Genomic DNA, 11,521 nt, shown 5'->3' with positions numbered 1-11,521 from the left:
TGTTGGCCAATTCTAGAGGGGAGTCTTCTGGGGGCTCCGGGGTGTAGGGCTGGCCTTCTCTTAGGTCTGTGTCACTCAGGTCCGCTCTGTGTGCCATCTCTTCTACGGCCTTCCTTCAAATAACTGACCCTGGCAGTTTGCCCAGAACAGGGCCGGATATTGGTGGGTTAGTCCTTTAGCTGCCTTCAAATGGGGCCTTTCTCTCATGTCAAGGGTCAGATCCTCCTGAGAGGTTAGCCGCCTTTAAAGGCTGAATGTTTGTGTCCCCCCAAAATACATATATTGAAACCCTAACCCACAATGTGATGGTATTTGGAGGCAGGGCTCTGGGGAGGTAATTAGGTTTCAGATGAGGTCAGGAGGGTGGGGCTTCCACGGTGGGATTAGTGTCTTTATAATAAAAGAAGAAAGACCAGAGCTCGCTCTCTGCCATGTGAGGAGAACACAGTGAGAAAGTGGCCGTCTGCAAGCAGGAAGATTGTTTTCACCAGGAATGGAATCTGCCGACACCTTGATCTTAGACTTTCCAGTCTAAGAAAGTCTAAGAAATAAATGAGAAGCAAGAGTCTGTTGTTTAAACCACCCAGTCTGTGGTACTTTGTTACAGCAGCTTGAGCAGACTAAGCCACGTTTCATCTTGCCTTTCACATTAGGAGAGTCCCAAGGCCCCCTGCTAGACCCTCCCCATTCGTCTCCCAATGCACAGTCCCCTCCGAGGAGCACCTCTGTATGGGGGCCCTCTAAGTACAGCGGCAGGGTCATGTCCATTACAGGCTGCACACTTTCACAGGGAAAACTGAAACCCTGGAGTGTCACCGGAATGTTGATGGGGGCTGATCTATTCTAAAACTGAAAACTCAAGGATGTCATGCTCATGGCTTTCAAATATCGGAGGGACTGCTGTGCTAAAAAGGGAAGGGATTCATTCATTGTTGCTGGAGTCAAAGGAAGAGGTGGATTGAAATTCATTGAGGGGAGGAGACTTTTACCAATGAGCACTACCCTGCACGGGCTGGGGCTGCCTAAGGAGGGAGTGAGCCCCCTGTCACTGGAGGTGTGCAAATATCAGTAAGGGATATTTAGGAGGAAACTCATGACCTGGGGACTAGGGTTATTCTACTGCCTGGCTTCTAAGCCTCCCATCCCTCAACTGAAATCTGAGAATGTGAGTTCTCAGATTTCGGCTTTAGGATGGTTCTAAATGAGATGTCAGAAGTTGGGAAAGCAATGAAAGAAATCCACCAAAGTGAGGACCAAGCTATAAAAAAAATCTTTATTTCATGTACCAGGATTTTTTTCTTTTTTTTTTCTTTTTTTAATTTTCAGCTTTTTAAAATTTTTTTCTGTTAACAGTTTGAAAAAAAAAGGACCCACCAACAAAATAAAATGGAGGTTGGTTTCTTGGACTGGTTTGAGCTGGACATGAGCAATCGTCCACCCTGGAGAACGGCGCCTTTGCAGTCCTGAACACAGCTCCTTCCCTCCAGGCCCCCTAGCCCTTTCACCCCACACCTGGTTGGCCCTCTTCAAGGGTACCCAGGCCCCGGGTCTCATGGCCTGGGAAGAAGCGCTGATTGCCATCCCAGACACTCTGCCGGAACTCAGAGAACTGGGACCAATTTTCCTCTTTGGACCATGCCCGTGCGTTTGCTGTTTTCCTTCTTTCTCCCTTCTCTCTAGTCCTTGATCCTTTCAGGTTTGGGATCTGATGGGGGCAGTGGGCAAGGTTGAAGTGGGGAGGGAGAGATTGTGATTTCTGCCCAGACTGAGAAAGACTGAGTGGCCACCACACCTGGCACTGGCCGCCATGGCTCTGTCCTGGGGCTCCGGGACCCCCGTGCACTTCTGGGCTGGCAGGCAGATGTTCTGTCTTGTGGCTCAGGCTGGATTTAGGGTCCCAGCTGCTACTGACCTGAGAAAAGAGCTTTCCTTTCCCAGACAAGAGATGGAAAGGGCAGCTGAGAGTGGGCAAGCCCCCAAAACTTTTCCAGCCACTCCCCCCAACTCCCCAGACCTCAACCTAAGAAGCTTCAGGACAGGCCAGTGTTAAGAAAGAGACCAACCAAGCCGTGCTGTTGGGGACAGCAGGGGCCCCACCTTCGGCAGAGTGACCGGCAGGCTGGGCTGAAACCTGAGCTTGGGAAAGTGATTGGCTTTCTTTCATTCTGAAGTGGCCTTGCTGCTCTGGGAAGAAAGGGGAGCAACATGGGCTGCCCCCAAACTTGAGTCCGTGGTCTAAGTTTAACTTTGGGGGTTGGTCCTCATGCTGGGACCAAACTTTGTGAATCTCTGCTCTCCATCCCTCAGCCTTCACCCCTCCCAGCAAACCTTGGAGGACCCTCCTTTTCCCTGACCTCTAAAGACAGTGGGGGAAGCCTGGTGGCTCATCTTCTCCCAAGGAAGTCCCCTCTGCTCCCTGTGACCGGGTTATGGCATTCAAGGAAGGGGACACAAAGTCAAGAGTGGCTTTGGGGACTTCTGGTACCTTTCCCTCTCTGAATGGCAGAAGACGTTTGCTCACATGTGTGTATTTTTGCTTTGACACTGGATGCGGGGGTAGAGGGTTGGGAGCACAGTGAGGAGGCATATGGTGTGTGTATGTGTGAGTGTGTGTGGTGTGTGTGTGTGGTGTGTTTGTGGTGTGTGTGTGGTGTGTGTGTGGTGTGCGTGGTGTATGTGTGTGTGTGGTGTGTGTGTGTGTGGTGTGTGTGGTATGTGTGTGTGGTGTGTGTGGTGTGTGTGTGTGTGTTGTGTGTGTGGTGTGTTTGTAGTGTGTGTGGTGTGTGTGGTATGTGTGTGTGGTGTGTGTGGTATGTGTGTGTGGTGTGCGTGGTGTGCGTGTTGTGTGTGGTGTGTTTGTAGTGTGCGTGGTGTGTGTGGTGTGTGTGTGGTGTGTGGTGTGTGTGGTGTGTGTGTGTGGTGTGTGTGTGTTGTGTGTGGTGTGTTTGTAGTGTGTGTGGTGTGTGTGGTGTGTTTGTAGTGTGTGTGGTGTGTGTGTGGTGTGTGTGTAGTGTGTGTGGTGTGTGTGTTGTGTGTGTGTGTTGTGTGTGTGTGTGTTGTGTGTGGTGTGTTTGTAGTGTGTGCGTGGTGTGTGTGTGTGTGTGGTGTGTGTGTGGTGTGTTTGTAGTGTGTGTGGTGTGTGTGGTATGTGTGTGTGTTGTGTGTGGTATGTGTGTGTGGTGTGCGTGGTGTGTGTGTGTGTTGTGCGTGTTGTGTGTGTGGTGTGTTTGTAGTGTGTTTGTGGTGTGTGTGTGTGTGTGGTGTGTGTGTTTTGTGTGGTGTGTTTGTAGTGTGTGGTGTGTGTGTGTGGTGTGTGGTGTGTGTGGTGTGTGTGTGTGTGTGTCTGAGTGGCTGACTGATGTTTTGGGAATGTTCTTGATGTCTGGGGGCTGGATGGCAGCCATTTTGGTCATCCCTTGGCATCTTCCTCTGGGCAGGTGGCAGATCTTAAGAGTCATCGACACCAAGAAGAAGAATGGGCCTTTGGAGTTTCATCTGGGTCAATCCACATGCTTACACGGGGGGAAACTGAGGCCCAGGGAAGCCACACAGCCAGGGATTCCAGAATCCAGAGCTGGATTCTAGACTGGTGCCCTTTCCTTGCATGCGAGCGGTGTGTGTGTGTTTGTGTGCGCGCGCGTGCACACGTGTGCATGTGTGACCGTGGTGTGGTGGGAGTGCACACGTAAGCATAAAGGCCAATATAGAGCTTTGTTATCAATGGCTTTGGTGGGCATGAGTCAGTCTTCTCTGAATCCTGCCTCTGGTTGGGGAAGGGGATGGAAGGATATGGACTGAGTGTGTGTCCCCATGAGTGATTCCAGCGCTGGGCTTCGAGGACTGTGCATGCGTGTGTGTGTGTGTGCGTGTGTGTGTGTGTGTGTGTGTGAGAGAGTGGGGTGTGCGATCTCACTTGTGTAGACCGATTCTCTCTCTTTCACTTTAGTAGCACTTTCCTGGAGTAAGGAGGAGATCTTTTCTATCAGCCCCATGCAGCTCCCTGGGGCCTTTCTCCTCTCCCTCCTGCTTGAAGCCCAGCTCTCATCTCTCACAGCAGCTTGTTTGTTTCTTAAAATGGATTTGTATATTTGTTTTCTGTTTTCTCTTTACAAGTTCCCTGCTAAATTTTAAGTCCCCCACCCCACCCCATTTTTTTGTTTGTTTTCACAGTTTAAAGCTGGAAAAGAATTAAAAGAAAAATACTATCTGATTTTCTTGCAAGTAAATCCACTTATTATATATTTACATTTATTTATAGTCTGTGGTTTTTTTATTAAAAAAAATCACCACTTGTTTTTCCTTTTTCTTTTGTAAAAAGAAACCTTTTTGCAGTGTCATTGTTGGACCCGCTGGGCCCTGAGGGGGCTTCAGTGAGTCCAAGGACCCCCAAAGGGTCTGTGAACCCCCCTCCCAAGGGGCTGGGGGCTTATGAGTCTGGGGGTCCACCATCGCCCCAGGGTCATCGCATGGCCCTGAGGTGAGGGGTGAGGAGGGAGAGATGCTTTATATCCCCCGGGGGGTGGGCATCTCCTGCCCCCAAGACAGGAGCTTGGGGCAATGACCCCAAGAAGCTCACCCTGAGGATTCCGGGGTTTTCCAGGCATCTCTGCAAGCCACCAGCAGCCATCTCCTCTCCTTCCCTTCCCTCAAGGCCTAGGAAGTCATCACAGTGGGTTAAGGACCATTAAGGACTGGGAACCCTGGGGCCGGAGAAGCCCCAGGTGCACCCCCCTCCAGGCACCTTTCGGACAGGAGGGACCAGGGACTCTTGGGTCACCTGGAGGCTTACAATTGCCCCATCAATGCTGGGTGGAGCCGGCTTGCAAGCCACCTAGCGTTCCTAGGGCACCCATGCAGAAGCTCCAGGGACCTGGCAGTGACCGGGAGGCTCACCTGGCCCCGGGGCCCCTGAGTCTCCACCCCCCGACTCACCCAGGGAGGCAGAGCCAGCTTGGGGTTAAAGGGAACAGAAAAGTAACTCTTCCGCATGAAAAAAAAAGTAACATAAACCCCTGATAAATGCAAAGAACATTTCCCTTCCTTTCTGTTCCTTCTCCTTTTTTTTGCTTTAATATTATCTTGGTTCCCTTGTATGTTTTCATTTAAATTGGTTTTTATTAAACGTTAAAATAATGGTACATGGGAAATCATGCATTTTCTTTTAGATTTATTTTCTATTTTTAATTTTTATCCTCTCTTGCTTTTTTAAAGTTTGTTTTTCCTTCCCTCGTTTATAGTTTTGCACATTTTCTATTGTTTTGCTTCTTTGTTCCTCTTATATGTTGTTCTTTTTTTTTTTAAATTTACTTATGTTTTTCTCTTTTTTTGTTGTTTTTGCTTTTGGAAGGTTTGTCCCCCGTGGATGGTTTCGCTTCCTCCCCCTCACCCCCCCACCCCATGGCCCACCCCGCAGGCCGCGCCCCGCCTCCCGGCTCTGTCCGGGACCCTGGCGGCGGCGGCGGCGACGGCGACGGCGACGGCGGCGGCGGCGGCGGCGGCGGCGCAGGCGAGGCCCGCGGGAGCTTCATACGGGGGTGGTCCGGCGGTTGGCTGCGTTGGAGTGGAGAGAGTCTTTGTTCTCCTTCTGGATACAGTTGTGAACTTGGAGGAAGCTGTTATCCCTGTCGGAGTTGTAGGTGGCGGTGGGCGTGGTGGCGGCCTTCAGGGGGTCCCTGCTGAGGGTGTACATGGAGATCTCCGTGGACGGCAGGGTGTTGAAGCCCTTGATGCCCGCGGGGGAGGCGTCCCTGGAGTGAGAGGGCTCGCTGGAGCGGGAGCTGGAGCGGCTGCGGCGCTGGTAGCGGTAGCGGTAACTGGGGATGCGGGTGATGGCGGAGGCCTGGAGGTAGTCCGTGGCGCGGGCCGTGGCCCGCAGCTGTTTGTGCCGGTCGATAAACATGTGCACGGCCAGCACCCCGACCATCTCAGCGATGATGAAGGACAGGGCTCCGAAATAGAAGGACCAGCCGTACGAGTAGCTATTCTTTTTGGAGTCGCTCTTGGAAGGGTCTCCGGCATTGGCAGATATGTACACTATGATGCCAATGATGTTACTCAGACCTGCGGGCAGAGGGTGGGCGCGGGCGGAGAGGGAAGCAGAGGGAAGGATCGTTAGTTTCCAAGGAGGATGCCAGGCCCCGGGCAGGATGAGGGGACGGGGAATTGCTGGAGGGTCTTTTCCTGGTCCAGCGTTTTCATGGAGAACGGATGCGCCGGTCTAGAAGCGTGTTGCAAGCAAGCACCACCTTACTATCCTATTATTCCATTTGGAGAGAGCTGCAAAGGGAAGAGCTAATGGAAACAGAGCTATGGGAAGAAGGGAAAGAAGCAAGGGGCATCCTACAATGTATTGAGTAGTAATAGTAATAATAATAATATTGTTTATTGAGCATTTACTACCTGCCTTCACTGCTGAGTGCTTTTCAAGGGGTTTGCAGATGAGAAAACAGATTGCAGAGAGGTTAAGTAACTTGCTCAAGGCTGCACAGGGATTTGAAGCTGGTGTAGCAGGGGGTTAAGACTGGCTCCTAGAGCCAGACTGCCTGGATGCAAAGCCTCTGGCAGAGGAACCGGGGTCTGAATTTCCATATCTGTACTGACGAACCTAGTTGCAGGGCAGGAATAAAGAGGTAGACATAGAGAATGGACTTGAGGACACGGGTTGGGAGGGCGAAGCTGGGGCGAGGTGAGAGTAGCATCGACATATATACACTACCGAATGTAGAATAGTTGGCTGGTGGGAAGCAGCAGCACAGCACAGGGAAATCGGCTCGGTGCTTTGCGATGACCTAGAGGGGTGGGAGAGGGAGGATGGCAGGGAGGCTCAAGAGGGAGGGGATATGGGGACATGTGTGTGCATATGACTGATTTGCTTTGTTGTGCAATAGAAATTAATGCAGTACTGTGAAGCAATTATACTCCAATAAAGATCTATTAAAAAAATAATAGGACTTACTCCTGTCGGGTCATGGGGAGGATTAATACATGTGAATACATGTGAGTTGATGCATGTGAGTTAATAGACATGAAAGCTGTTAAGTCTGCACGTGGTAGGTGCTGCTTAAACGTTAGTTGTTCTTATTAAATGGCTCATACTACAGCCCATGTTCTTTTACTGGCATCTGAAGCCAATGTGACTTGTCACATAACTGGGTTGAGAAATGTGGTTTTGGGTGCCTGCCTGCTCCCACCTGGGTAGGACAGTGAGGGGAGAGGGCAAGTGAGGATAGGCCTAGTGTCCTGAGAGGATCCTGGGATTGGGGCCTTTTTCCAGGAGGTGGGAGAAAGATGCATCGTTGGGCTAAAGGACAGAGTCTGGGGATGGTCCTGGAGGACTCAGTGGCGGGGCTCGGGCATTGCGTTGGGGCGGGAGCCCCAGCACAACTTGTCTTCCTTGCGACTCAGCCTGTTGCAAGGCCCGGAAATTCCTCTCTGCTCTCCCCTCCTCTCTCTGCCAGGTCCTCCCAGCCACTGGGCACCCAACCTCAACCTTCTCCCCACTGGTGGGCCTGGACTCTGGCCCACCTGGCTCAGCAGCTGTTACCTGCAGACACAAAGAAGATGCCGGCACTCAGGATGATGTTGTGTCGAGTCTTGTAGAACTCGCTGGCTGCGATGCAGAGTCCACCCATGAAGAGCAGAATCACACTCAGGATGGGGAAGATGCTCGAGGCCCTCACAGCCCCTGGAGAACACGGAGGGTGGGGGAGAGAGAACAGCAAGGCTATGACACAGGGGTTGGGGGGGAGGACACAGGAGGGAGGAGAGAGAGCAGTCTACAGGAGCCGGCTGGGGGGTGGGTTATGGACACAGGACCAGGGTGGAGGTTGTTTCGCAGTCCTAGAGAGGGAGGGAGAGGGAGCAATACACTGTCTAGCTCACAGCCCTTCAGGGATGCTCCACTTCCTCAAGGATCAAACCCCAGCGCTTTGTGAGCCCCACAGGGCCCCGTGGGACTTGGTCTCTGCCCATCCCCACATTCCCTCTCATCCAGCCATGGCAAACTTCCCATGACTCATTAATGCACGTTTCTTACTTTTGACATACTGAGCTTTCTTCCTAGAATGTCTTTCCTGCTCTTTTTCACTCAGCAAACTTCTATTCATCCATCAAAACCCAGTTCAAAAGTACCCCCCCCACACACACAAAGCATTTTCTGACTTCCTTAGGCAAAGTTATTAGCTCTCTCCTCTGCACGTTGGGGCACTTGGGGCACATGGAAAGGCAGTGTGTTTTAGTGGTTGGATGCTGGCTTTAGTGTTTATTAGCTGGATAAGTTTGGGTAAGTCATCTCACCTTTGTGCCTTAATTTCCTCACCTGTAAAATGGGGATGGTGATAGTGCCTGCCTCCTAAGATTGCTGTGAGGATTAAATGAGTTAATTCTGATAAAGTACTTAGATAAGTCTCTGAAGGAACATAGTAAACATTTGATAAATGATAGTTATTATAGTAAATATTTGCTTATATATATATGTGTCCACCATAGGTCGTGGGTTCCCATGAGAGCCAGGATGTAGCTGTTTTTTCAGTTCTCTCTCTTCATTTGTTCTGTCCCCACCACCTAGTTCAAAGCCAAAGACACAGTAAGCCTCTGATACAAGCTCGCCTTGTGAATAAACACGGAGAGGTGGTCCAGGAAGAGGAAGAAGCTGACACATTGCAAAGAAAAAAGAAAAGCAAAAGCAAAAGCAAATTAAAAAACCCTTCAGGATAAGTTAAGAAGGAAGGGCTAACAGGCAGGAGAAGAAAATATTTTAATGAATATTTTACTCCTGCGTGTGGGAGGATGAGAGTGCAGAGGGGCACAGACGGCTGAGGGCAAAGGGAAGGCGGCAGGGGGTGTATAGTGGGGGGACAGTGTCTGAAAGGGGACCCAGAGGGGTGGAGTCCTCTACAAAGTGTGTTTGGAAAGTAAAATATTTTTTTCTATCCAGATTCAAATAGGCAGAGAGTGATCTCAGGGCTCCTGACTCCCTGTCCTAGGAGCTATGGACAGGCAGGAGACAGAGGTGTCTGGAGGCTAGTGTAAGGAAAGGGATGCTTTCTTGACATGTTTGGGTGGCTTGAATGGTAACCTAGGAAGTTGAGTCCTTTTAGACAGAGGGCCCTTTGGCTCGGCCCAGAGGTTGGCTGAGGGTCTGTGTTTTGGAGGGGAAGTGCCCCTCCCAGTGCCCCACCCCTGTTCCTTTTGGTGGCAGTGTGGCCACGAAGGATATGTGAAGAAGAGAATTTTTCTATATAGCACTTGAAGAATTTTTCTAAGAGTTTCAGGCAGTTTGCGGTGACGTGTGATGTAAGACCCTTCTCTCCCCCCTGGATCTTCTTCAGTAAGGCTACCCTGCAAGTGATGCTCCTGGATGAGTGGATTGCTTTGGGGGGCCTTGCAGAAGGGTGGAGTTCTGTATCCGGCAGGGGGGACCTGAGCTGCCCATATAGAAGCAGTGGCGAGAGGGTGGAGGACAGCTGTGTTACTCGGCAATCTAGTACCCCTCTCCCACTGCAGGCGAGGACGGTGCTGCCTCCTTCCCAGACCCGAGTGGATGTTCTCTTCCTGCAAGTCATTTCTGAGATAACAAGCTGTATCCCCAACCTGATCCCCCAGCCCACACACCCCCGCACAGACACGCATGCTCAGACGTGCACACTCATAGCTACCTGGATGTCATAAGCACGCGGAGACGGTAAGAACGTATTGAAGACCCAGAGCACAAGAGATAGTATTGGTGAAGCACCCACACCATGTTGGGTCTGATGTGCACGTTATAATTTAATCCTTGTAACACCCCTGCAGGGTGTATTTTTTGCCACAATTTACAGATGAGAAAACCGAGTTTCAGAGAAGTGAAGTAACCTGCTCAAAGCCACCCAGCTAGTAAGTCAGGATTCAAGCCCAGATCAGCCCAACTCTTGGACTACCCTGGACTCTCCCTCTGGGGCTTTCAAAGAGCCTGGGAAGCATGCAGGGTCCAGAAATTGGGGTTCTGGTCTCAGCTCTGCCACTCACTTGCTGTGGGGCTGAGATAAGTACCTTGCCCTCTCTGGTTTCCCCATGTGTAAAATGGGTGTGGACTGTTAGCCGATTTCTAATGCTTTTGCCCTCTCCACGTGGATATGATTTCTGACTGAACTGGAAAGGGGGACGACAGCACAAAGAAAGAAAGAGAGACTGGTGTGACTTCCAAGGGGCAGTGGTGGCCGCTCAGATGAGCGAGGCAGATGAAGTTCTCTGACCTTCTCCCTCCAAGAAAGCAGGTTCTTCCTGCCCACAGTATGCTGCATTTGGCAGACTGGGACTGCATCCTCAGAGCTCATGCCTCACAGCAGCCCTGGGCCTGACGTTTCCAGTTCAGTCTGGTCTGCTGTGGGAGCCTGGATGTCCCAACTCAGCCTTCCTGCTGGCAGAGAAAGGGAGCGCCAGCTGTGGAGGGAGATGAGAAACTGTGTGTGTGTGTGTGTGTGTTTGTGTGTGTGTGTGTGTGTGTGTGTGTGTGTGTGTGTGTGTGTGTGTGTGTGTGTGTGTGAGATAAAGAGCCGGGAGGCTGGAGGGAGAGGTCTGTTGTATTTCAGCCAGCAGAGAGCAATGTGGAGAAAACAGGACCACTTCACAAGGTAGCAAAGCAGCTTATGATATGGCGACAAGCAGGCAACACGAACAGAAGCCTCTTCATTCCGGCAGAGCCAACCCAGACACTAGCCTCCCTTGGAAGACGCCTCTTTGCCCAGAAAAAAGGTGACAGGGGAAGCTGGTAAACAGCGCCAAGCCTAGGAAGGCCGAAGTCCGCAGGACCCAGATTCAGGCTGGCAGGAAGCTGGTTTGGAGCAGGCAGGGACCCCTCCACTGAAACAATCTCTCGAAAGAGGTCTTTCTGGCTGGGCAATGTCACAGACAGAATGGGGATTTTGGAGTTAAGTCACACCTAACTTGAGATCCTGGCTTTGTCACTTACTAACTGTGTGACCTTGGTCAAGAAATTAATACAACGTTGTAAATCAACTATACTTCAATAAAATTGAAAAAAGAAGAATCTGCATTTTAACAAGATCCTGGTAACAAGACTTGTATGTGTCTGAAAGTTTGAGATGCACTATTGTAAGGATTAAATTGGATAATTTCTGTATTGTTTCTGATGCTAGGCGGGCAGTAAAAGGTAGCAAGTTTTGTTATTTCTAATGTCCTTTCCCCTTCATGCCAGACACAACTTCGCCACGAATTGTCCTGACTTCCCGCTAAGGCTGGGGTGGTCTTACCGCTAAAAATCTATCGTGAGGGGCAGAAAATAGCTCATTTATTCAATGCACAAATATTTATCGATCCCTATGAGCAAGCGTATGGAACTACGTAACACCTACTGACATTTCTGGGGCTTCCTATGTGCCAGGCCCTGTGCTAAGTGCCTTCCATGGATGAACCCACTTAAACCTCCTACCAACCCCATGAGCCATGGGCCTTGGCTCAAAGGAGGTTACAAATACCTAAAGCAGGCACTGGTAAACTTCTTCCGTAAAGGGACACATCGTCA

General features: G+C 50.7%; 1 protein-coding gene across 1 annotated transcript in view; it reads right to left on the bottom strand.

Annotated features, from left to right (window-relative positions):
- Positions 1-5,444: 5,444 nt before the first annotated feature.
- Positions 5,445-11,521, bottom strand: part of CACNG2 (calcium voltage-gated channel auxiliary subunit gamma 2) — a 120,328-nt gene continuing 114,251 nt past the window's right edge. The window contains exons 3-4 of the mRNA XM_030856091.2: positions 7,544-7,684; positions 5,445-6,060 (exon numbers count right to left, since the gene is read on the bottom strand). Of these exons, the coding sequence (XP_030711951.1) occupies positions 5,525-6,060; positions 7,544-7,684 (677 nt within the window). The 3' untranslated portion in view covers positions 5,445-5,524. The remainder of the gene's footprint in view (positions 6,061-7,543; positions 7,685-11,521) is intronic.

Source organism: Globicephala melas, chromosome 10, assembly GCF_963455315.2.
Source record: "Globicephala melas chromosome 10, mGloMel1.2, whole genome shotgun sequence".
Lineage (NCBI taxonomy): Eukaryota > Metazoa > Chordata > Mammalia > Artiodactyla > Delphinidae > Globicephala > Globicephala melas.
This window is presented reverse-complemented; position numbering and strand designations above follow the sequence as displayed.